The sequence below is a fragment of the Athene noctua genome, chromosome 7 (genome assembly GCF_965140245.1).
Source record: "Athene noctua chromosome 7, bAthNoc1.hap1.1, whole genome shotgun sequence".
Taxonomy (NCBI): Eukaryota; Metazoa; Chordata; class Aves; order Strigiformes; family Strigidae; genus Athene; species Athene noctua.
Window position 1 is genome coordinate 43,617,453 of NC_134043.1, and position 27,622 is coordinate 43,645,074.

The window sequence follows — 27,622 nt, forward strand, 5'->3', positions numbered from 1 at the left end:
TGGTGAGAGAAAGATGCAGCAGCCATCTACTTACTGCAAAGCGTCCAAGGTGTAGTTCTGCCTGAAGAGCGGACATCCTTCGAGCTACTGTGGAAAAGCCACTCTCGGAGAGCAAACCCAGCACTGGAAGTTCAGTGCCAGCCCAGGCAGGCTAGTTTGCACCAGCCACAGCGAGGCGGCAGGAGCAGCAGCTTTTCTGCAGTGCGCAGCTGTGTGTCTGGACAAGGCAGTGGTGACCGCCAGCGTCTGACCAACCCAGGTAGTCACCACATGCATGCCCTGGCCTTGCAATCCTGCCCGAGAGCTGCCCAGAGCCCCACAGCACCTCAGCAACCATTGTTTGTCATCCACATGCTAATCCTCAGAATAACACCAAACTCCAACTTACCAGTTTCGGTGATGAAGCAGGTATATATTTTTTAAAATCTCAGAAAACATAACAACGTAAGACAAAATTCTATTCTATACCCCTTAAATTATATTTCAAGTACAGCTCTGCAAACTCAAACCAGAAAACAAGATGAAGAAGATCTGGTCTCCAGGCCAGTGATCCAGAGCTAGAAAGCACTATAATTAGAATCAGGACTGAGACTGAAGACCCCAGTTTGTTTGCAAAACTAATTAGCTAATGTCATTAGAAAGCAAGAGAATTAGAGAATAAGCAAGAGCAGAATCAGACTCTACAGCTATCTAAGCAAAGGACAGTTTAATAACTGTACTTAGGATATTTTTTAAAAGAAAAAAGAAATCAGTACGGATTAGATTTCAGCCTGGGCAATATTCATACGTCTCAGACTTAGCAAAATGGGTTGGAGAAGAGGGTTTTATCATAGTAAACACAGCTACTTCACAGCAAGATTTATTAATACATCCAAAAGAAAGAAAGAAAATCATTTTGTCACACTATATACAGATAATACATACAGTGTTTTATACACATATTACATCAGTTTTTACACAAGAAAAATATACATAAAAATGTAAACTTTTGTATACAAAAACCCTTAAACAAATTAAACAAGGACCAGATAACAAAAGGAGACCAATCTATTATCATTTCATTGATTTTTTTTTTTTTTTAATGGTAATACAGTACATTCATTGAGAAGTATGAGGAACATGTGAGCCAACCTTTCCTATTTAAAGGGAAAGTACAAACGCGAGCTTTCCTACCCGCCCCTGGAATGCTGTCCATGAGCCTCCAGCACTTAGAAGCAGTAGAGTGAGTTGCTATTGCTGCCGGGGACCCTGTAGGAAGCGACCCTTCTTCTCGGGCATCCCCATGCACCGCACTCTCCGAAAGCGACACATCTGCAGAAGCAACCTGGACTGGGCTTTTTGTGCGTATTAGCTAGACTTCCAGCTAATATCATGAGACGGGATGCAGCAATGCAAGTTTGTATGTTCCCTTTAAGCAGTCATTAAGTGGATTTAGCTTGCTGGAGGAAGTTGTTTATTTTTCCCAATGTACGGTATGCTGAACACATGTGTCAGGGATGAGAGGGAAGAAGGAAAGGGTGTAAGAGACTGCTAATCCTTGCTACCATGCAGTTACTTCAAAATCAGGTACGTTTGCAAGCTACAATTCACTGGTTCAAAATACACTGCCTCACCTTTGCTTTCCCACTGCAACTTGTTTACATTTTAAACTCTAGTGGCCAACCAACTGTAGGAGGCTCTTTGTTACAAGGCTGTTTCTGATATCAAAGCGTCATCAAGCTACCTTTAAAATGACACCAAACACAAACTTCTCTGAGACAGCCTTAAAAAGAGTGAGCATTGCCTCTAAGCACTTCAGATTGTCCATTTGCCACCTTCTCCTTTATTAAATCCAGGATATTTACCCTTAACTGCAAAAAGGATATTGGTTGAGATTCTGACATCTGTTTTGCTCCACTTGCACATAAACATTTTGGGGAATTGGAGGAAAAAAAAACCAAAAACCAAACCCACAACAATAAACCCAAACCTTAAAACCTCAGGCATCAAATAAGAAGGGAAGTACTTAATATGTTGGTGAAACAGTTGCAGAAACTCGCTGGAAACAAATGATAGATTCCAATGAAGGCTTCTCACATTAGATAAGTTTAAAGACTTGTTACAGACATCTTCAATAAAAACATCCATCCTCCACAAAAAAATGTAACACAATAGTGATGCACTGGTATTTCTCCTGAAAAGGACAGAAGGACATGAAATCTCCTTAGTGACATCAGTACTATTGAATGTAGGAGGTGAACAATGATTGACAAAAGTAAAGTAATGAGGGGAAAAAGCTGCATAAAAGAAACTATGAATCATTAATCATAATTGGACAAAGGGGAGGATGGGACAGAATGCAATTACAGTATGCCCCTGAAGGAAATAAATACTTAGAAACTTGTGTTTCTATTTCTTTCTTATGTCCATCTAATTTACGGTGGGAGTAAGGGCTTGTCTGCTTGCTTTTGGTTGTATTCTCTCTTTTTTTTTAATAACAACCCTTCTAGTAAAAAATCAAAAGACAATTACAAATGGCTTTTAGATAATTAAGAGTCTCCTTTTTAAAATAAAACTTTGATAACACATCTCTCCATTTCTTCTATATAATGCAGCTTCAGTGAAAATATGTCATAAGAGACAGCAATTTGCAAAAAGTGGGTAAAAATTGCTAACCAAGGTTCATAACATATACACATGTATATGCAGGACATCTACACTCTATATACATATTTAATATACGTATGCATGAGTATATATCAGGAGAGAACCAACAGGTATGTTCTCCACATACATAAACTGAAATAGCATAATATATGTGTGCATATAAATATGTATTATACACACACAGTACACAGACATACCCATACACACGCCCGAACATATGTATTATAGAAATAGTCGTATATGATTGAATGAAAGCTCAGATGAAACAGTACACCAGTTACCTTTTTCTAATAGAAATGCAAGGAAGACAAAGTTCCATGGCTGACTTGTGGCCAAGAAAAATCGTGCCATATCCATACTGAAAATGTGGAATGACATACGGCTTGAAGACCGAATTGGAGCAGCACTCTCCATTGAAACTGAAGCCTATGTTAGCCAGGAGTTTCAACAGTGCTTAAATGTGACTGAGCAGGTTTCTGACAGCTGCTTTCTGCTAAAAGGATACAGAGGCTCCATTTAGCCAGAAAACAGAAAATAAAATACTTAAAACCACAATTTACTTGCATAAGCAGGTTTATTCGATACACAATCAGATGCAAAGTGCTAGCATGTTAATGGTCAACTCTGCAGCTCATTTTAAAACCTGTTTAATGGTAAAATGTACTGAGCTGTGTTTGTCGATATGTTTGATGACAACGCCACTGCTCAGAACAGAGCACAGGACTGCCTTCTGCCTGCATTACAGGGAACACAAACCAAACTCTCTTTTTCTCCCCGGGGCTGAAAATTGAATACGGTTTTAGGTGGGCACATCTTGAATGTTTACCTCTAAAATATGATGCTGGGTTAACCATTTAATATGCTAGGAAGCTTTGCATCAGGTTCTAAGAACAGTTTGTGTTCATCTGCAAACCAACTGCAGCAGTCATACTCAAGCACAACTGAATAGCAGGGAAATTCTGCGTAAGTTCAAGCAAGTGCTCGGGGCCCAATTCAGCTGCCACTATAGTCACCAAGAGAATTCCCCTATGGCATGAGCAGAGCTGCATCGGGCCATTAAAGCTGATTGCTGCTAGCAAGAGAAACTGTAGAGATGCGGGGACAAGGAGGAGCTGGAATGAGGCAATGGAGCAGGGAAGCAGAAGAGGTTGGCATTGCAAGAGGCCTCAATGAGTATTAATATAGAATAAACAAAAGCAGAAACGTACAAGGAAACTCCACTGTGAGGGCTGAGGTAACACAAATCAATGGTGACCAAGCTCAGATCAGCCACTGATGTCATCCAAACCCCTCAGAAGAATTAAAACAACCTTGTTTGGCACAAGTGCTTACCTGTTACACATGTTACGTGGATAGTCTCTCTCTTTAGCTCACACACTTACTCATGTTACCACTAATGTACATGTGTGTGATACAACGTATAGTCCATCTATACATCTGTACGCATGTATATATAGATTTAGATTGATTGCATTCATACGTATTTATTGTACATCATGAGGGCAAGTCCACATTCAGCAAAAGTGCGACCAACATCTCATATACAGATATATCTCTCTGTACAGGTATACACAAAAATGGGTCTATTCTTCCCCATAAAGGCATAAAGATTTATGCTGCTAACTCCCATTACCACCAAATAAGCAGAAGGAAAGGCCTCTGACAACTTCCACCTCCCTGCCCTTTCACTTGTATGCATATGTGCCAGAAACGAATTGCTGGGAGGGGAAAAGGGGGAGGGATGCCTGGGGGGTATCAACATACTGATAGGGAGGGGGATATAAAAAAAAAAAAAAAAAAAAAATTGAAAAATTAAGATTTGATTTGCAACTGCTTAAAAAAAGCCTTCAAAAAATTCAAATGTCTGTGCAATACTGGAAGCTCTGCTTTTCTAAACAGATTTTTAAAGTCACCAGGATCATCATCATTAAAAGTGATACTGTATGAATAAATAACAATTAGGTTACTTCTCCAGCCTAAATAGAACAGTATGAAGAGTAAACCAATCTGTAAGAATGTTTCTGACTTCTCACAATTTCAAGTGAGAATTTCCATAAAGAAACCTTCCTTCTCCAATTATGAAAAAAAAAAAAGTTAAGTGGCCATAATTAAATTCAGAATTTCACAGCACAAGTGAAACTCCATGGACTGAAAGTGTATTTTGTTCTGCAATCTCACAACAGCAATTTCGGGGAAAAATTAATATACACAAAGACCCTCAGGAAAGAAAAGAACCTACTTGAAGACAAGATCCTTTTACAGAATGGAGATCACTCCACAAACTATGTCCCTTACAACCTAATTTGAAAACACAAGTACACCGATTGACAACATTTTCCAAGTCAGACCATAGGAGATTCGGGTATTAAATTTGCAAAGATACAGCAATTCCCATGCCTCCCCATCCCACCAAAAGCAACCCTTCTCATTTTAATTTCTCCTGAAAAACATTACTCATTTCTCCCATCTCTCCTCCTCCCCCCATTTGTTTTACTTAAAGGCTGTCTTTGGGAGCTTGGTATTTTCATGGCATTTTAAACAGGGCTCAACGCAACTCATTTAAAAAAACAGTAAAATTGACATGATATCAGAGTTAGCCTTATAACAGAAGATTATGTAGTAGAGAGTATCAGTTATTTATACAACAGTGAGGACGTAACAACCCCCTACTAAATAATCACATTTCTACAATACATTCCATCACCTCTCAACTACTTTTCTCTTTACAAAACTATGACCTACATACAATATACACATTCGTATCGCACATACATCCCCCCCCAATGCATATTTTTTGTGTGTATATATAATACATACATGCACACAAGCAGTCTAATTCTATTTATAAGTCACAGTGGGAATTCCTTTGTGAGGAAAGGAGGGGAAAAATTCCTGAATAAGACACTGTAGATTCCTAATGTTCCGACTTTTCAATTTCCAACTCACAGAGCTAACTGGAAATAAATACATTAAAAAAAGAAAAGGTCTTACAAACTTGGTTCACAACTTCCAGCTACAGTAGTTGGATTTTTAAAATTTGATCTATTTACCCTGTAACTAAATTTCTAATCATAGGTACAAACCACGGATAAATTATTGCAGAATGTAACACTCAAAATAAAATTTTAAAAGAGTTATAGGAACAGTAATATAAGGGTTAAAAAGAGTTCTATGCTTGTTGATACAGGATACCATTTTATTTTATTTATATATATATATCTATATATAGATATAGATATCTGCAAGGTAGCAAAGAATAGCTGTACACCTTGACACGGCAAAGATCCAGTGTAAAAAGGTGCTTCACTAGTTTGTTTTTCCAAAAAAGCTTGTATATAATTTTATAGCTATTAAAAACACATATGCAACATAATTCATTACACTCAATACAGCTTTAGTATAAAACTTATAATTTATGAGGTGATGTTAATAGCATAAATTAATATACCATTTCTCTTAAAATCTACAATAAGTATTCTGAAAGCTCATTGGGGAAGGGTATCTTTAAATAAAAAGTTTAAAGCTGAGCGTGATGAAAAAGATTCTGTATGTTGTACTTGAGATGAGAGCCCCGAGAAGAGAAAGAGTCCCTAAGCCAGACACCGTGGACTATAAAACTGAACAAAGATTTCTCCTTCTTGCGCTCTCACTTAGGTGACGCTCTACCTTAAATTATTATTTACTTTTAAAACTATTTACTTTTTTTTTTTTTTTTTTTTTGTTAACTGCCCTTATTTCCACAAGGAATCCCTGAGACATACCCAAAACCGTACAGTGAAGGTCATCACTGTTCAGAGAAACTGGTTCAACCCCTTCTGGTAGGATGTAGCTATTTTGCATGAGAATCAAACTGTCCATCACTTCAGAACGAATCTATTTGCACCGGAACCAACTACACTCTAAGATGCAGGTTAGAGTCATTTCAGGGTAAATCAGTCCACTCCAAGGTAGAAGCCAACCCCATCACAGTTAGCTACATCAGAGCAATCTGCACCAAAGTTAAAGTTTTCCAGAGGATATCTGGGAACGTTACCTATCCAGAGTTCACCTCCATGGGCACTGGCTGACAATGACAGAAAGCAGGTAAAAGATTAGCATTAGACCGAGTTCAACATGTGTATGCAGTCGAGAGGTGGGTACTCTGGACATCCCATTCTGTGTGTGTTTGGGGGACTAGTAAGGGGAAGGAGTAGGAAGAATGCATTTTTCTACATCGAGTAAGTACAGTTTGAAGGTCAAAAGCCCAAGTCTCATCCTCTTCACTTCCAAGCCAAATTCTATGAACCAGAGTAGAGTGAAAAGGTGCCAACACTTACTTCAAGGAGACAGAAAGCCTCCAACTATTGCTGTCAACCTATGGCCAAGCCCACTTTCTCCTTTCATGTTCCAGTACATTACCTTATTCCGTAGTAGTCAGAGAAGGAGTATGTGAAAGTACAATAAAACAGGGGAAAGCAAAGAACCCAACAACCATGAGAAGCAGCTGAACAGCAGAGGGAAAAGCTCTCATAATGGTTACTATTGTGGGCTTTTTTTTTTTTTTTTTTAAAGAAAGGCTGAAGACAAGGAGGGACAAAATTGTTTTAAGACATATCTTTTGTGACTCCTTCTCCTCCATCAAACTCTTCTTTAGCAACAAAACTAGTGTTTTTGTGTAGTTTTAAAGACAAAACCAAAACTTTACCTGATAGAGCTAAGGTCTCTCATGATCAGACCTCTCCTAAAGCCCAAGCTTAAGTTTAGTGAACACAAATATAGATTCTTTTCATCAGACCTCCTTACTTTTATTTGGGCTTGCGGATGTTAAAAAGAATAATTTAAATTTTTCTTTATGACTTTCTAGTGATGCAATTCTCAAAAGAGGAACTTGTGAGAAGGTAAACTTGCTAAAAATGTCTGCACATTCACTGCTAGTGTGTGCACTCCCGTGACCGATGTTGTACCCTTGGCATATGACATATTAGCGTGCTGTGAAACATCATCTTACTCATCATCTGAGAAATACTTTGATCTATTGCACTGCTGTTCTAGCATCCAAAATGTATGTTATGAACTGCAGTAATCTCTCCTCCTGTTCATTTTACAGTCAAATTTGCTCAGGACCACAGAAGACTTACCAGTTGGCATTACTTACTTTGGAAGTATCTGAGAATGGGAGAATAAAAGAAAGAATGATGAAGAATGTAGAGGAAGGAAATAAAGGAGGTACAAGAAGCAGCCCACAACACCCCATCATTAAATGTTACCCAAAAGATCAGAAAGACCTTGTGACCAGAAAGACCTAAAGATCTGCTCAGCACATTAGCCCAAAACTACTCCTTCAGTTAGTATTTCCACCATCACTGAACCTTGCAACAGGCCTGCACAGGAGACTCCTTCACATGTAGTAGTAAAAATACAAAAGTAAAACTAAATGTCCCACCAAGGAACCTTCCCAGACACCCACACAAATGCCTCACTGCAGAAGATCACTGCAGGTAAGTTTTCTATTGTTTGTCTGCTGAAAGCACCTCCTGTCACCGTCCCTGCACCCTTCAAGTCTTGAAAGATTCAACTGCAGGTAGCTGCCTCTTCTAAAAATTTTTCCCTCCTCCCTGCCCAAAGGCTCATACTGTTGGAGAATTAACAAGTGGATTCAGCTCACTGCAGCACAAAGACAGGGAGAAATACCTCTGGAGCCCTGCTGATGTCTACAGGGAAATGCAGCAGCCACGGTGTTGCAGGAGCTCGGGGAAGAGCTGGAGTTCAGAAGCGGGCTAACAACGCACGTATGTAACCACCAGGGCCAGCTTCTCAGGGAAGACATCTGTCCACTGTTTATCGTACTCCTTCGTGAGACTCTTCTTTCCCGGCAGATTCAATCCCAGACTGTATTTAGATGTGGTTACAGCAAAACGAAGCTTCAAACTGAATTTAGCTACTGGCTTGCAGGTTCAGTCCTAGGACCTTCACCTTGGCCATGCCCCTGAAGCCAGTGGCATCACACTGTGCCTAACAGCTCACAACACAACTTCCCAATTTTTCAATACCCATCTCCCTCTAACAAAAAAAAAAGTGCCACTTCCCTTGGCTTCTCTTTGCTATTATGGATGACTCTCCTTTCACCTTTTTTTTGCTTGCATTTGTACTTCTGATACCGTATCTCTGATTTTTGCCTAGCAGGTGATAAACTTCTCAGGGTCTTCCAATGCTTTCCAAATGAGAACTGCAAACCCTCATTTCGCTAACCTGCTGAAAGAAGTGAGAAATCTAGCTGTTTCGGTCTTCTCCACAGTGCCTGAGGCAGACTTGCAACTGTGCTAACTCTCGTCATTATTGATTTAAAGCCTTTATGCCCAACCATAGAGAGATGTGTGATACTAATGAGAAGGGAACTAAACAAGAACCTGGAGAAACTGGAAAGCAGGAGGAGACAAAATGATCCCATCTTTTTGCATCACGCATCCATCTTCTCGTATCCTAGTAATTAGAAGGCCAAAGAACAATTCAACTTTGAGGTATTGCAGTGCGTATGGCTCCCCTCAAAGTTGGTGTAGTCTTGCTAAGTGAAAGGAAACATCAAAGCATGTCTTACAGAATGCCTTACACACCAGGCCAGCATGAGGCTGTTCCTGATGAGCCTCTGTAACACTGTCGAAGTTCATCTTGCGTTAAGTACTTTTGTACAAGGACTAATTGAGGTGCTATTATTACCAAAAAAATTGTTACCGGTATTTTACTCTAAGTCTAATTTTTCAATTCTTTAAAACTCAAATATTATGTAAAGAAATTAACTTTTAGGTTCAACTAGTTTTATTCCATTCGTTAACATGTAAAGGGCACGACAGGTATTGACCATCTCAAATCAATGGACTGAAATTGCTCCACTGGCTCTTTGGTGAAAGGGTGATTAGAGTGCTAATTGCTATATGAGGAGATGATACTCAAAAACCTTTGCAGGAGAGCATGGATTCTACTCTGGAACAACATAAATAACAGCCTCAAGGACTACCTTAACCAGACCTGCAGTAGTTCCCAGAGGAAAAGGTGTGAAACATCTCTGGCTTCACATACTTCTGATTGGATATCTCACATCCAACAGTAAGACACTGATTCACTGAAGTCAATAGGTTGCGTGGGTGTAGAAGCCCACCTGGAATGATCCACCTTGTAAAGCTAAGCTCAAGACCCGTAACTGCTTGGTAAGCTGTAACCATGAAATTGGTGGCAGTGGAAAAACATGAGGTGAACCAGGAAAAGGCAAGAGTGGTGGCCCATTGCAGAACTCTGTGTCAGACAGGACAGAGGGATTCCTATTTCAAATGTATACAAACTGAAGTTTATTTTTAAAAGTGCAGCTTTATTGCAAACTTAGTTTGCTCATTGAAAAATGTTATGTAGTCACTTTTCAGGGAAGAGTCATCAAGGGATATATAAAAATTGAAGTGTAAGCTGGGGAAGAGAGTGGATATCCTAGGCTGCCTTAAAGGAATGCAGGTACATAATGGCCATTGATTCCAAATGGGAATTATGGACCTACACAGCTCTGACGCCTTTTAAAATTCCCTGTCTAAATCAATGCTCAGATTAGGAGCTGGGTTCTGTTCTGAGTTAGACTAGTACAAACTCACAGTGACCTTAGACCAAAGAGCTCCTCTGTCATTTATACCAATGCAACCAAGGAGAACTTGGCTCTCAGTTCTTCTCCTCCCTTCCCTTCCAGCATTTGCTAAGAAAGAGAAATGTGACGTGGGGCAAATATACTCTGCACTAGCTATAGCTTCATCAAAAAGTTTGATGGGCACAAGAATGATTTTAAGACCAAAGTCCTGAAACCAATTTATAGAAATTAACATCCTCTAAAATGACATGAATACACAAGCAGATTAAAGAATTGTCCATTTGGTATACTAGTTCTCCACTCTTTTTCAGCCAGTCATCCGAACACATTGAAGAAGGTATACGGACACAACTAAAATCATTTGCAAATCAAACAGTGTCTCCTCAACAAAGTATGTGGAACATAATACAAAAATAAATAAACGCCTTGTCAGATTTGCCTCATTTCACAATACCACTGGGCATTTCTCAATCAGCAGGACAATCACAAGCAGGATTTCATAGGCTTCAATTCAACTTTTTACATGATTTAAAAACATTTAAATGTTACAAACATATTTAAATCACCACTTAAAAATATTCGGCTTATATTATTAAGATCTATTTTACCAAGTATGAAATAAGGACTTCATAACAACAGAAGCATGAAAATCATTTTTGTTTCCTCCACCCACATACACTTGCAATTTCAGAAAAGGACATATGCATCATCCATACTCCTTTATATTTAAGGAGGACAAATCTTTCAAGAAAAGAGGGATAGTATGATTGCTACAACAGTAAGAAGACACAAGACCTATCCCATTTAAATTCTATTCCTTAACAAGATGGAAGGAGAGGTTTGGGTCAGAGATTTTGGTGTGGGCCTGACTGCTAACAAAATGAATTTCTATAGCAACTAAACTTCCTTCAATGATCCCTTGCTCAAACAACTTATTAGGCCTCCCTATTACACGTGCTTGGTATCTCTTAATTTCCTGAATTAGACTAGAATACATGCAGGTAGGATATTTTACTGTAAGGTAGAATGAGATCGGTCTTCTACAGTAACAGGCTGAAAAGTGGGATTTTCTATTCTCTCCCATCTGCATCTCAGAAACAAACCAAGAAGCGTAGAGACTTGTTATATTAAGTAGGACCTACTTTTATAGTCAAAGTCAGAGTACAGTAGCAAGTGTAAGATCACAAGCAAATTCCTTTTTTCCCTTCCTGACAAAGAGATGCAAGTAAACACCTCAGAATTTCTGCTGCATTTATCTCTTGGATTAAAAAACATTAAAAAAGTCTAAAAGCTAGCGGACTTATTTCTTTAAGAACTGATATTACTATCAAAGAGTCTGAATACTGTCTTTAGCAGGTGGGCAATAAAAGCAAAACTGTCCTGCAGACAGAAGGAATTCCTATCCCCCCAATTTTGCTTTAGTGATTTGTCTTTTGGATAGCCATAACTGCTGATAAGTACCTGCTAGTTCCTTACATACATTCAGCTTCCCATACAGAGCATCAACCCCTACAAGTGTCAAAAAAATTATATGGCTCCCAGGGCGGGAAAAACTATCCAAGAAAGTCTCAGTAGCTAGACACAATTTGAGAAATGCATCCATTTGAAACTTACCAAATGGTCTGACCTAGACTTGTGTGGATGGGCAGAATACCAACCAAATACTGCCGGTATCAGCTGGGAAATACCTGTCAGCCTGTCAGGCAAGGAGTTCTGGACAAAGCCACACCAGAAAAGGCAAATAATCAATGCTACAAGGCCACAGTAATTCAGCAAGGGAGGGAATTTCTGCACAGGAATCTTCACTAATCCATGCATGATCTATTTCAATCCTTCTGGTTTTTTTTTTTTTTCTTTTTTTTCCCTGGGCTAACTTTGTATCAGCCTTCAGATTTTTGGGCAATCGATCAACTGATCCCCTTGCTGCTCAATGAATTAAACACCACCGTAATAAAAAAACAAAAATTAGCATGCAGTAAGAACAGTGACCAGTTCTGGAAGGGGACAACTCCCACTTCACCAAAAGAAGAAAAGGAACTGCTGCTCCCTGCACCCCAAACACACACACGCACACAGAGGAGGTCAAGAGATTATTTTAAGAAACTGCCAAACTCATCCTTGAACCATGATCTTGACTTAGGACTTCAGTGCACCATTCTCAAATCAATGTGTGCAGCCAAGTTTTCCATGCCAGATGCTACCTTTGGGAAAAAAGTAAATTAAAAAAAAAAAAAATCAAAAGACTTCTGCCCACTGGAAAACTTTCTACCAGATGCTAATGGGATGGCAAGCACTGATCCAAACCCTAGGAAACAGTAACATGCATCAGTAATCTGAGGTATCTTCCCATTTCTAGGTCTTACTGCTAAGATCAATTACACCCAGTAACTGTGCTGTATCCTTAAGGAATTATTGGGGAACGGTGAACCTGCCTGCAATAAATGAGCACCGGTGCGTAACAAGCACATGTGAACGCTACAGCAAGGTTCACAGAGGGCTAACCCTGGTCAGTACTGAAGCAGGGGTTTTCTTCTCAACCCCCTCTTAAAAAAAAGGGAAGGGAGGACAGAAAAAATAAAGAAAAAGGAAAAAAAGGAAAGATAGAAAACACAGGTCCCCCATCTACCTGCACAGAGCCAGGCAGACAAGCTCAGTTGGAGGTGGTGAAGGGCGCAGATGCATTATTGGTACTGGTAGCGGTGGCACCGGTCACTGCGAAGCCCGTGGGAGGAGCTATGGAGCTGTGGCTGGGCTGCAGGTCCTTGGGGATGCCACTGTGGGAGCTCAGCTGGTGCCCGAAGGCTGCGCTGAACTGAGGGAGCTGTTGTTTAGGGGAGGTGGAGGCCATGAGTTCAGCGGAGGCAGGACCCATGCCACTAAAACTGGTCTGCGGTAACCCCGGAAGCACACTGGAGCTGTTGGGGGTCACAGTGGCGAAGGCAGGCTGTGTGGTCTCTGAGTGCGAGGTGGTAGGTGGTGTGGACAGGGAGGTGGACAGGAGGTGTCCATCTGCACCAAGAAGGTTGCTAAACGGAGAGGGGTCCCCAAGATTGACAGGAAGATTTCCCCAGTGAGTTCTGGGGTTGACCACCCCACTAAGTGGCACATCCAGCTGAGTTGGGAGCAAGTGCTGTGCCATCATGGGCATCTCTGCTGAGAAGGTAGCTGCCAAGTTATCACCAGAAAAGGATGTGGTGTGAGGGGATGTGATATGGTCACTGTAGGGAGACGGCACATGCTCACTATCATAATGGCTTCCATGGGGTGAGGAGTGTGAATGGTCACTGCTGTATTGCTGTCGTGAGGTGATCAGGTCATCTGCCTTGCTCAGCAGCTGGGCAGGGTGGGGCCTCTGGGAGGCATGGCTGCCATCATGAAGTCCATGAAACTGTCCTGGGAAGGCTCTCTCCCCAAGGCCACTCTGGCTTATCAGAGTGGCAGAAGTAAGGCCGACGTTGGCTGGGGCTGAGAATTGCCCCTGGATCTGCCCTGCCAGGGGCGTAGGTGGGTTGGACAAGGTAGCAGAACGGAGCAAGTTCTCATCCAGCTCCAGACCGGAGAAATTATCATGTACTATACGCCCATTCAACAGCTCCCCCAGATCCGTGTTAACCTCTCGACTCAAGGACTGCATTCCTGGAGCTCCAGCACCTGTAGAGAACACCCCTATCCCTCTATCTGACAGCTCCTGCACTGGCACACCATCTGTCTGTGTAAGTACTCCAATGGTACTCAGGCACTCAAGAGAAGTTACAGCCTGTAGGGCCCGTTCCAGTTCTTCAGCCTCTTCTGTAGTCGGAAGGAGATCTCCATTTTTACCTGCAGAAACAGGGACACCAGAAGTTAGTGTGCTCCTCTCAGGTGAGCCTGGCACTGGCACTCTAAGGATGCGGCTCGTACAGCAGTTCAGTACAGAGCTGTAGTTATGATAACCTTCCAGAATGGCTTGCAGTACACAGAAAATTTCATTCACCACTGTTCACCAGGTAAGCAAGGTGCGAAAAATGAGAAATTACACCTTCCTCTTCAATGGAACTCCCCTCTCTCCACCATCCTCTTCCACAAACTACAATACAAAATGCCTCCCAAACTTACTAGACCTAAAGTAAAAACACTTAAATAAGATTTTCTTCAACGTTGCAATAACAAATAGCCTACAAACTCCCTTCTACTTACGACATTACAGCATGGACTTAAAATTTACACAGTCAGTATAATCCAGGTTAATTTCAATTCAAACACAGTCTGACATCTCGTCATATCAGAAAGCGACCAAAGAAATCACGTACCCCAACTCTGAACTGTTCTAATTTCTTTGTTGTATGTCATAGGTACTGAGCTTTAGAATCGAGAAATTCAGGCACAGTTCTGATCAAAAGCTAGTTTCAAAAATGTATTTAAAGATTTTATTCTCACTCTCTTGTCCTTTTATCAAAGGCCAACATTGACTGTGATTCCAGCCCCACTCGATGGCAGAAAGATGCCATTACTGAGAATAGTCTTGATTAAACTGCAACACTGACAGGCAGTAAAAACGCAAAATGAATTATTAAAATACTAAACCAATTAGGATTTTCAGAGCAGTAATTACAAGAGCAAGCAGAGAACTACACACATGAACCTTCTTAAAGTCTGCTTTACTTCAGAGCTCACAAACAAATAATAGAGGAAATGTACACTTCCTTCTCTAGAATTTATTACCTTTAGGAAAGCAGGCAACCTCTCAAAACGCATTTTACAAACACTCACTTCTTCAGTTCACTGACTCTGTTCATGTTCATATAAAATAAAATAAAATGGTACCTTCAAAGAAATCAAAATCTTGCAAGTCATCGGGCAACCGCGGCAGGACATCAGAGAAGTCCTCCTGATTCAATTCCAAGTCATGTGGAATGTCTGTGATTTCATTGGCGATATCATCGGGCAGCTCATCGGCACTCAGCTCTGGTGTGGAGGGGCTCCTGGACAGAAAGCACCATTAGTCCCCAAGTGCTCAACTCAGATTCCTCCAAACGACAACTGTATATTGAATGCATATCCATCTATAATGGGTGTTTCCCCACACATTTTTTTTTTTTTCCCCTCATCATCTATGAAAAAAATGCTTTTAGAAAGTTTCTTTAGGAAGCTTACATTTAGCCTATTAAATACATAAGATGCAGCACCAGGAGCAAGATATTTTATCCATCAAATCCAATAATTGTTCAAATCTGAAATGACCCACTCTAAGGCCTTTTTTTCAAGTCACGTGCAGTTTCTAGCCTTGCTCCAGTCACTGATCAGCACAGCACCATCACACCTTTCTACAGTGCTCATTGACAATGTTCAAGCTACCAGTGGGCAAACTGGGGCAGAGCTACCACTGACCGTATGTGGGGCATCTCTACTGGCAGTGAGACACTAGCAGGCATGGTGAGGTTCCCTTGGGGCACTGCAGGAGGAATGGGTTTCTGGGGCCGGCGTGGGCCTCGCCTTCTCTTCTTCTTGTGTTTTTTGGTAAGTGCAGGTGGCTTTGTTTTTTTCCTGGGTTTCCTCTGCTGCTGGTGCTGAACTTTACGGGAGCTGTCCCCTCTCAAGAAATTGTCCTTTGGGAATAAAACAATAGCAATGGAAGCATATTAAGAACAAGTATCACTGTCCTTGCTTTCTTCCCTACCTAGTCATTCCACAGAGATTCACATGTAATGCAAGAGAGACTGCTCACTTACACCCAGGCAAGGTAACAAAATTTAAGCTGTTTCCTTCTTCGTTGATCCCAATGGCAAAAATCACATAGACCAAATTATGAGGTATGCTAAACAGGAGATAGTGCAGTGTCACTTTAAAAATCATCATAACAAACCCTAACTAAATCAGTAGAAAACTGTAACCTTTGGCAGAATTCCTGTAAGTATTAAAGAGAGAAAGCTGTTGTGAGGTGGCGATAATGGGGATAGTGTGCAGCAGCTGAAGCCATCATCCTCAAGTGCCCGCTGGCATAAAAGAGAGACAGCACTGAGGAAATTGAATTAATACTGTAGGGCTAGCGTAAGGACGTGGGTAAACAACTAAGGCCTCACTGCTTTTGATCAGCAGTCATTGACCGATTAAAAAATAAATCAAACCATCATCAGTTTTCAGTTGCCATCATACCAGGAATGGCAGAGGATTGTATGTGCTACAGAAGTAAACCCCGAGAGACAAACTGAAGGTTTCCTGGGAGAGGGGAAAATCCCCCACAAATCTGTGTAGTGCAGACCCTCACATTTTAATCCAGAAAACTTCATAATTCACCAATATTGGAGAGGCTGGACAAAAACAGTAACAAAACACCCACAACAACCCAGCAACAAAAAAAGAGGCAGTTTTACACCTAACGCCTTGAAGGAGGGACAAGACAGGAATGGGTTTGTGAATTATCCTAAAAATTTTGTTCTGGAAGATGAGAGGCGTAAAAGGAGGGCAGAGAACATCATCTTAATTTCTGCATCCTCTCAGCTTGTAGGAGGCCATGGATCCCTGAAGGAGGTTAAAGATAAATTCTAATAGTCACCAAAAGGTATAAAAAGTGGCAAACGCATTATTTGTATGATTGTAATTGCTATCTACACTTCCTCTAGAAAGTATTCTGGGCCCCACGTAGTGAGACTGCTTGAGATGTGGTGTTCTTACCCTACCACACGCATACTATATTCAGATCCAAAGGCCAGGAGTGAGCCCAAATAAAATGACCACAGGATCACCCACAATTATTTTCTATTTCTCAGTTCAAGAGAGGAATCAAATTTCTTCCAGTGAAGGATATTCTCATTCACACTTTATTAGATCCTCAAAAGTATGTAGATTTTCACAACATACTTTATACTAATTGGAAATGTTTGGCATGTTTTACCCTCTTAAGAAAAGTAAAAGGAAATGAACTCTTAAGTTCATACACTTGCTAGTTGTCAAGCAAGAGTTCATAGAAAGACTGGGGTTAAAACTCCTGATCATCCAATACACAAATAATTATAGTTTTGGCTTTCTACGTACCATTTTTTTGGCATGTTCTTCGCACAGAGGTGTCTGATGTGTAATGTCAAAAACTGGCACAGAGCACTGTTGACCATCTGCAAACTTGGCTGTGCAACTTGAGAAGAGCTGCTGAGAACGGTTCAATAAGATATCTGTGCATTTCTGCATCAGGAATAACACATGAGGCAACGACAGAGGAACGCCCTTTGATTTATCAATCTGATGAAGATCAGAGCCTTCAACTCTAGCTGTCCATAGATGCTATTTTTAATGAGTACCTTAACTTTGTTATTCAAGTTCAAAGCTAGGTAAGGCTCAAACCCAACTTTTAAAGTGAAAAACTGCATTCATGCAGAATCTCTAATGATTTTATTATATATTGAGATAGTTTTATAGAAGCAGCCATTTCACTAATGAGTTCTTAGCAAAAAAGAAGCCTTTTCCTGGAGTCTTAATCAATAGATCAATAGTAGCAGTTGGAACAGTGTAGTCAACAGGACTATTTCCTTACAGACTAATGACAATCCATACTGAAACATTAAAGAAAGAGTATTTCTTAATTCAATCTTTTAAGGTACATTCTTGGCATTTATCTTTAGAGCACAGACAAAGAAGTTTCAAGATCCTTCCTGCTCCTCTGAAAAAAAAGATGTGCAATCAGACAGAAAGGTCAAGTAAATCCAAACGTAAGCTTGCTGAGATTTCCTTCAGAAAAATCCCCTGCAGGAGTGAAAATGTTTCCACACTTACTGCAAATCAAACAGATATTTCATTGTGTTTTTTCAAACAACATTAGAAGCACTCCTTCCATCTTGAACAGTTCACAGACCTTAACATCACTATGTATGTTCATAAAACATTAAAACACAAAAGAAAGTACAAAGAAAATGGAAAACTGCAGAAAAGTCCAGGTGGCAGACTTGGATGGACAGGTCAGAATCAAGAGCCTGTTCATTTTAGGAGAGACTGTTTCCATTGAGAAGGAAGTGCAGAGGGAAAAAACGGGCACAAATGCAAAATCACTAACCCTGACATCTCTGCTCTACACACACCAACAAGGAAGATCATTTAAAGTTTGAAAAAAAAAAAAATAAAATCAGAATTGTGTGGCAAATCCCAATTTAAGGGGTCTGCAAAAATCAACCAAGAAAAATAAGCCATCTGTAAAACAAAAAGATCAAAAAGGTGCTGCAGACTGATACTGTTACAGATCAACACCAGTCACTTAAAAGAGCAAAACCAAAAGCTCCAACAAAAAGGAGTCACTGCAAGAAAAGCACCAACAATTCTTCATCTAAACCAAAAAATTACAAAGCCTGCAGAATTCTTAAGTATTCCACATCAAAAGTGAGGTTTGATTCTGAAGACTGTAAACAGGCAGACATCTAACATGTTCTCTCCTTTCTGAGATCTTCATGCATTGACTCTTAACATCCTTTTCAAGCTTTGCTTGAAATTCCGAGCACTGGGAATTCTTCCTCACCTAGAATATGGATTCTCCGGCTCCTTCTATTCTGCTCTTTAAACAGTGCAAAGTATCAGAATTCCACCTTTCTAGCCAGTGTAAGCCATCTTTTTATACTATGTGTAAAAACTTGTTCCTATAATCCCTTCATAGGTAGTTAGCCTATTGGAACCCACTGCATGAAAGTCACAAGGCTGAAAGCCACATGGTTTGTACCAAGATAGCCACAAAAGATGATCACTTTTGTAAAGGCTCCTTGCATCCACTAAATACAGTTTAAAGAGTAAAATGGTGTGACTATAACAGATACCAGTAGCAAACTACTTATCTTCACTGTCTACAGACCCAAATCACACAGACAAATTGAAAGCAAAGTAGTTGACAAACACTCACAAATAGGTATTTCTTTCTGAAAATATATTTTTCAATGCAAAAACCTAACACACAAACAAAACCCCCTAAAAAAGAACAGCTGCCATGTCTGAACGCAACTCCCAAACAGTTAAGAGGATACGCTGAAAACAATGCCTGGTGAATGGAAGGGCCTTGTTAGTGCACTGTTCTCCCTTCGAAGTCCCACTACAAGTTGTTGGTTCTGCATCTCTCTGCCTCGCTTGGCTTGTGCTGAAAAGAAAAGCATAAAAGAGCTTAGAGACAAAACCCCAGTCTCAGGTGGTTACTTAGCACAACTATTGCACTGAATGTGGCACAATAGGATGAAAAAATTATAACACACGTGTGTGTGTCATGATCCAGATGGGTGCACACTACAACCACACTCTGCACAGGGATACAGAATAAATGTCAATGACAAGTGAAGGTGTGACTGCAGTAACAGGATTACTGTTTATTTCACAGGGCTTTAATTGTAATGAGAGGTGCTGTGTGCTGCTACCATGTAAATACTACAACACCTTGCAACAGAGCCAAGGACAGCAGTAGGTGAGTGTCAACACAGGGGTGACCCTTAAAATGAGGTCAGTCTTTAGAATACAATGTACTGGGTATGCCTACATGGGCAGTCAAGTGCACTTCCAAGCCTGTTCATAAAACATGCCGAGCATCCCCAGAGCTTACATGCAAGCATGTGCTCAGACAAACTTAGACTGAGCTCTGGAGTGGCAGAACCTGAGCGTGCTCAACATGGGTAAAAGCTCTCCTTCATCAACGTGCTACAGCCCAATCCACCAGCAGGTGCCCGGAGCTGAGTGCTTCCTCAGCACAGCCTCAATGCTTTGAGCCTGAGCTGCAAGCAGGCGACCAGACAGCAGTGTGGATGAGTACTGCAAGCGTTACACAGCTCGCTTGGTGTTAGCCTGCTCTCGAGGCATTTGTCACCTTCATGTAGATAAAGCTGGCGATTCCAGGGCTGACTTTCACCTCTGTACACGTTGTTTTCTAGGTTGACAAAAAGCTGTCTGTAGCCTGACTGCTTTCCTTCAGCCATTTCTGTCATCGACTGCACTTTGACTGAGCAAAGTTTTAGTTAGCAATATTACTCATGTGAAAAATTCGTAACTGAAAAAAGACTCTGTGGTTACTTAAATTAACCAGAGCAGTGATGACAGGCATACCTGGCTTTGCCAGTCAACCTAAAATATAATCTTTTTTGCATAATAAAAGGCAAAAATAATGGGGGGGGGGGAATCAATCAAACCCACAACATTAAGAGCTTGCCGGTTTGTTAAGGTTTTGCTGCAATTTAAGTTTGGAGACATTTACACAACTTCATAAACTAGCAGTGTACCTATATGTTACACCTCTGAACAGATCTTCAGCATCACTCTACCTCCCCAACAATGAACCCTCCACGTGTCATGAACCACAGCCCACTGTCCAGGAACAAAATCATCCCATAACCAGAATATACTCTCAGTACCCTGCTCCAGCCTGCCTCTCATGCTAGCCTTCCCTACCCCCCGCAATCACACATCCCGTAAAGCAAAACCACAACAGCACAAGAATGCTGCTGATACCCCAGACATAATGCCAGGGTTCAGACTTACTCTGTTCCTGCACAAATATGAATCAACCAACTCTCAATATGCTGAGAGCTAGAGGGATGTTGACATTATCTAGAAAGAATTCCCACAGAAGGTAACCTTCAGAGTTGTTAGAAGATATTTATTTTGTTGCCAAGTTTCATTTAATGTTAGATTGAGTTAAATCTAACAAAAAGTATGAGCTTAAGTTTGATTTGCTGGGAAGATAATTAAGAGGAGGTACAGTGTTTTCCAAAAAAGCTGTGAAAAACAAAATCTGAATTGAAGCAGTGAACTGCAGACCTGACTGCACACCTTCTAAAGAATTGGGCTTAGTAAAGTACCAGATATTTGAAGGCAGCCAAAATACATAGAATAATTAATAAAAATAAATTTTCGCAGGCCACTAACTTCTTTTGTGACATTTAAGAAATGAGGCCCAGATACTGCTGAATGAACAATCCACATTTTAAAACACAAAGCTGGAGAATGCCTGTCTTCTTAGCAAACGCTGTATACCGTGTTTATTTTACTCCACTGACAGGCATTTATGTGTCAGGGTTTTTCTGCCTTGTGCACGCCTACCAGTTTCAGAGTTCAGCTTTTCAGCTGCTGGATACTCTGCCCATCTCCACCCTGCCCAGACCCCAGGCTACTGCAGTCACAGGGGAAGGTCTAACCTGGTACGAGCACACGTAGCTCTTCGGAGTTCTTGTATCAGTTGCCCAGCACGCTCCGGCTCTCTGCTGGCCGCCTGCAGCAAGGCTTTCCGGAGTGTATGCCGGCATTTCTTCTGACGAGATTCTGCCCGCTCCAGGCGGCAGAGGTGCTTGTATTTCTGCTGAAAGTAAGTGCAAAGTCTGGTCACCCTGGAACTCCTGTCATCTGCATTGTCATCATCGGACCTGAAGAAGGGAAAATAAAAACAAATGAGTTTTAAGTAATTTTTTTTCAAGGAAGCTAATTTGTCATTTTAATAGAATTGTTAAGTTGGCATCCATCTTCCAGCCTCACAAACATCCAAAGGCTGAAATCAGGCAGGGATGCTTGAGAAATTGTAAAAGCGGGACCTCTTTTGAATTCTAAAGGTACTCACCCTTCTTAGTATGTCATTATTAGAGATTACATCAATTTATCATCAAGTCTGACACATTTAAATGTCTGGAGCCTGCTGTTCAAAAAAAATCTATACCGTTAACCTTTATTTACTGTAAATGTCTCAGCAAATGAGACAAACTCTTAAATCAAAGTGCAATTAATGGACAAGACAAGGGTGGGGAACTATGTAGCAGAAATTTATTGAAGAAAGGTCATGCTGGAGAAGATGGTAAAATTCTAACAAGTACCGAAACTGCTGACTTTTTCCAATTGCTTTTACCCTGCCAGGTGGTGTATTCCTTTCTAAACCAAAATACACACTCACACAGCTAACAGTTGATACTGCTTTCCTCTTGCTGCAGAGTTAAAGTAGAGTTACAGTACAGTCATGGAGAAGAAATTCACATTTAACTCCAAAGGTACTGAGGGAAAAATCATACTAGGGCTAAGGAACGACAAGATGAAAGACCGATCCAATTCTTTGCTTAAGAAAGCATTTCCCATTAAGAAAGCATTTCTCATTTATCTTGGCGTTCTGAATGCCCTGGCACATAGCAACAAGACCATCAAGCCATGTCACCATATTCAATTAAATTAAGTAAAAATCAGGAAACATAATAAAATCATCACTGGGACTTGTTAAAACAATGTCTATGAAGCTACCCAGAAGTCCTCCACGAGCACTGGTTTGCAGAATGATATTCTTGTTCATAGAGCAACAAAGAGTGTGCACTGACTCTAAACAAAGCAGACTTCGTTCAGTTTTTCCTTTAAACTTTTCCTTATAGAACAGAGACACTTTGCTAACTTTCCTATCTGTAAAACAAAATAAAGGCAGGGGGAAGAAATAAAGTCTAAATGACACAAATCACAAGCTCCCCAAGGTTCAGACTGCAGCGCTTGGCCAGCAAGAAACAAGGAGAACCTGCACACAGCAAAGCGGACCACAACTAGCTAATGATAGAAGAGATGCAAAATACCAGCCACGATATTTACTAAATATAGTAAGATCCAGAAATGCAAGCAGAATAGCTGTCCCTGAAAGGCAGCATGACTAAGATCTACTTTCCTTTCTGGAAACTTTTATTCCATTCACACGCAGACCAAATTTAAGAGACTGCATCCATCTCCACTATGGCTGCCCACAAAAACTCCACAGGAGCAAACACTGCCTTGACACAACTGCACATTTTTATAAAGTTTTGTGTAAAGTCAACTGTACTATCTATTTTGTTTGTTACAACATATTACAGATTATTTTCTAGAAGCATAAATTACTTTTAATTAAATCTCCACAATTAAATGCTTAGTAGCAAACACAACTTGTTAAAAATATTTAACATATGTAATGTTTAATATTTTCACACCGAAAATGAAAAGAAAATACACTTTTAAGATCTCTTAGGAAAGCATGCCTACTGGGAAAAACAACCTGTTTAGAAAAATTTAATTGTGTGCTATTTAATATAGATTTTCCTTTCTCCAATGTATTAATATAAAACAGCAATACATGGATGGGATCAATTAGATACGGGTAGGTTTCTTAGATTTTTCATTACTGCTCTGGGCCAAGATTAAACAAAGTTGCAGACATAATGACACAATTTTAAATACAGTTACAAATTAACTTTAAGAAAAAACAGGAATACTCCTTCGGGAAAAAAAAAATGTTTCTTTTGGGTGGAAAGAGTGTCTTTTAATGCAAATGTCTCTGCATTTGAGAGTTCTTGCTTCCCTCCCATTGAAATAAGACAGAAAAAAGTCATCGTATGTTAAAACATTTTATCTCATAAACTGCAGTTTATGAGATCGTTTTTAAAAAGTAAATGAAGACATATATATAAGACAGAAAGAAATCATGCCTGCAGTGGACAAGGGCTTATTTTCACAGAAGGATAGACTGGTTTGGGTTGGAAGGGACCTTAAAGATCACTTAGTTCCCACCCCCCTGCCATGGGCAGGGACACCTTCCACCAGCCCAGGTTGCCCAAAGCCCCGTCCAGCCTGGCCTTGAACCCTGCCAGGGAGGGGGCAGCCACAGCTGCTCTGGGCAGCCTGTGCCAGGGCCTCACCCCCCTCACAGGGAAGAGTTTCTTCTTTACACCTAATCTACATCTACCCTCTTTCAGTTTAAAACCGTTACCCCTCATCCTATCCCTACACCCCCTGACGCAGAGTCCCTCCCCAGCTTTCCTGCAGCCCCTTTCAGTACTGGAAGGCCGCTGTAGGGTCTCCCCAGAGCCTTCTCTTCTCTGGGCTGAACACCCCCAACTCTCTCAGCCTGTCCTCACAGGGGAGGTGCTCCAGCCCCCGATCATCTTTGTGGCCTCCTCTGGACCCGCTCAAGCAGATCCATGTCCTTTTTGTGTTGGGGGCCCCAGAGCTGGACACAGCACTGCAGGTGGGGTCTCATGAGAGCGGAGTAGAGGGGAAGAATCCCCTCCCTCGCCCTGCTGGCCACACTGCTCTTGATGCAGCCCAGGACACGGTTGGATTTCTGGGCTGTGAGCGCACATTGCTGGCTCACAGTCAGTTTTCCATCCACTAGTACCCCCGAGTCCTTCTCCTCAGGGCTGCTCTCAATCCACTCATCATTCAGCCTGTATTTGTGCTTGGGATTGCCCCGACCCATGTGCAGGACCTTGCCCTTGGCCTGGTTGAACTCCATGAGGTTTGCACGGTCCCACCTCTCCGGCCTGTCCAGGTCCCTCTGGATGGCACAGCCCTTCCCTCCAGCATGTCGACTGCCCAACACAGCTCGCTGTCATCAGCAAACTGCTGAGGGTGCACTCAATCCCACTGTCCATGTCGCCAACAAAGATGTTAAACAGCACCGGTCCCAGCACCGACCCCTGAGGAACGTCACTCCTCCCTGCTCTCCCCTCGGACACTGAGCCACTGACCACAACTCTGAGTGTGACCATCCAGCCAATTCCTTATCCACTGAGTGGTCCATCCGTCAAATCCATGTCTCTCCAATTTAGAGACAAGGATGTCGTGTGGGACAGCGTCAAATGTAATTTTGAGGCAGTTTCTAAAAGCCTATTTGGAATTGTGTTCCCAGGCCAGTAAGATAAATCAAAACATATATGTTTAAAGAAACCTAAAAATATCATAATAACACCTACTCTTTTTTTTTTTTTTTACTGGGCAAGTACTGAAACCGAAAGGTACTTTTTTGTTGTCCTTTCATAAACAAGTTTGCCAAATTCTATTTAGTTTATTCTCTTAAACTGCATACATAACTTCTGAAGTTCAACTTAATGTGTGGCATTTCATTTTTTAAGATTTCTGAAAATGCACGCAAACTATTTGATAATCCAAAATGCTTCTTCCCAACTCTTCCTTTTAAGATTGTCATTGTAAACATCAGGGGAATTATTGCTCTGTGTTCATGAAGAAAACAAAGGCAGCACAAAGTAGCAGAAAGCAAGAGCAAAAGGCTAGCATGAGCAGTCAGGCACCATCAGGGAACCAGGAGAACACGCTTTCTACTCTGATACACCCCAGCAACTGTACTTCAAAACCCTCTGTAAGGAGTGATTTGAAGAACCTTCCCTTTTCCCTTTCAGTTCTTCTAGTTATTGGAAGTTATTAAATCCAACTTTGACAATACAGTGTTGATATTTGCTCCTTTGAGTGAGCTGGTACGAGGAGGGACTCCAATCCTCACACTCCCTTTTCAAACTTGCTACCTGAAATGCTCACTTTATCTGGATTTCAGCATACGAAGTGAAAAACTACTTTCTTTTAAAGCCATTTGTTTCCCGGTACTTTCTAAACTACAAGACCCAGCAATCAAATCACTCATCTGCAGCACAGATCAGCTCCTGCTTTCCCTCCAAATCGCTGCTCCCAGTGAGGAATTTCTCCCACCCCAGCAGTCTGTCCTGCCAGCTGCCCTGCCTGCACTGGGGCCGGTGCCAGCTCCTGTGCTACAATTTGAACTCAAACATATATACCTGCCTCGAAGCATTGCATCCTGGAATCCTGTGACCACAGAAACCTGATTTTTCAAAATTAAAGGACAGAATAATAAAAGCAAACTGTGTTTCCACAGACGACAACAATATTAATTTTACAGATTAAAAACCAGAAATGCTGAGTACAAGCTGTCCAGTAATTTAGAAATTAACTACTTGCTTTCTTTTAATAATCTGTTCTGAGAAACACCCTTCCTGCTGTCTTCCACAGACTCAAAATGGAAACGGACAGAACAGAGTTAGCTGGTGGAGAGTTATCCCTTTCACACAGGGACCACAAGCTCAGACACAAATGAACAGAGAAAAAAGAGCTTTAATTTTACTACCAAAAAATGTTAAGTAAATTCCTGTAAGTTTAGGTATGTGATTTCAGAATCTAAAGGTTTTGGGAAACAACCTCCATCAGTTTTCTGGTAAAATTAGCCTCCAAAATTCAGAGCTGTAACAAGTCATTGGCTGACTACGTTAGGAGCCCTAAGTCTGCAGCTGCCAGAGGAGCAAGACAGACCACATCGCAAAAGTGTCAAGTGAAACACTTCAGCTAATAAAAACCTCTACAGAAGCTTGCAGAAAAGGAATTAAAGTTTTAGAAGGCTGACATCAAGTGAATGTATCAACGTTTATCAATAAACAAAATTAGGAAAGTTGTTGAAGAGCTAACATTGGGCAGGCTGATGGAAGCAGAAAAGGAGCCAGTATTGTACAAAAATTTATCCATCACGATAGTTAAGACAGTATTTAATTGAAGTGTACAAAATGCTAGAATGGAACAGAAAATGTCAAGACAAGGTATTATTTTTCTCTCAGTACGTGAAAAGAGTAGGAAGAATCCAAAGGAAGTTAAGACAAATGGAAGACAAAACACACAGAGATGACCTTTATAATTTGACAAAATATAGGGATCTATGGAAGAACCAGATCAAATGTCAAGAGAGAAGAGTGTAAGAGAAGTTATTTAATAGATATATCTGCTTTGAAAATTATGTATGATTTGAAAGTCTGAAAGTCTGTTCATGTTTTCCCAAAACAGTTTATTTAAAAGTTGCCTTTTAAGTTAAAACTAATGTTTTTTAAAGCTCACCCACTCTCTCTGACTGCTGATGCCCTAAAAAACAATGGTCATTCATAAGAGGAAAATCCCTTTATTTTAAAAAAGGAAAGTCTACACACTGCTACTGAGCTTTGAGTCACTGAAAGCTCTCAGTATTTAGTATCCCAGTGTCTCTCCTGATGACAGAGATACAGCTTTGTAATTCACCTTGTGAACAATCTTTAGAGATAGTAAAGTTTCAATTCTGAAAGAAAGTTTCAGAATTTCCATGTAATAACAAAATAAAGTTTCATTAACATCATTACTCTAACTGTGATATTTAAAAATTAAACGATTAGGAGAGAGTTGTAGTATCAAAAAGTCCAGTTGCACAGTGAAAGAGAATCACATTACAGAAACTACAATCAAATTTTACTGAGACCCCCATTTCCTTTTGTAATGAAACTGAAGCATATTGATAACAATACTATGCTTGGGATGCTTTGCTTTAACTTTGCACCTTAAAATTTACTGTAATAGACATATATTATCATATCCTGCTGTAAGTTCAGATTCATGACTTCGCAGTATATGGAGAACACCGTAAGCCTTTCTGCACCAGCAGCTAGTACCTGCTCTGCTTATCCAATCACATCACTTCCTTTCAACGCTCCCAACTCTTTGACAGTTTATTCAACACTTAATTATGAAAAGAAACGCCATGCTCTTTAAAAAAACACATTAAAATAACATTCTGCACAATTACTGTAAGGATTAATGAGTAAAATATAGTAAGTTTACTAACGAAGTTATTCACAAATACTA

The 27,622-nt window shown here is 40.7% G+C and overlaps 1 protein-coding gene across 5 annotated transcripts in view; it reads right to left on the reverse strand.

Annotated features, from left to right (window-relative positions):
• Window positions 1-849: 849 nt before the first annotated feature.
• Window positions 850-27,622, reverse strand: part of INO80D (INO80 complex subunit D) — a 46,070-nt gene continuing 19,297 nt past the window's right edge. For 4 of the 5 annotated variants that reach the window (XM_074911146.1, XM_074911151.1, XM_074911147.1 and 1 more), the window contains 6 exons: window positions 21,367-21,591; window positions 19,219-19,328; window positions 17,258-17,391; window positions 15,614-15,831; window positions 15,050-15,207; window positions 850-14,065 (listed from right to left, as the gene is read on the reverse strand). In XM_074911146.1, the coding sequence (XP_074767247.1) occupies window positions 12,897-14,065; window positions 15,050-15,207; window positions 15,614-15,831; window positions 17,258-17,391; window positions 19,219-19,328; window positions 21,367-21,591 (2,014 nt within the window). In that variant the 3' untranslated portion in view covers window positions 850-12,896. The remainder of the gene's footprint in view (window positions 14,066-15,049; window positions 15,208-15,613; window positions 15,832-17,257; window positions 17,392-19,218; window positions 19,329-21,366; window positions 21,592-27,622) is intronic. The other variant, XM_074911148.1, reaches the window with a different exon arrangement.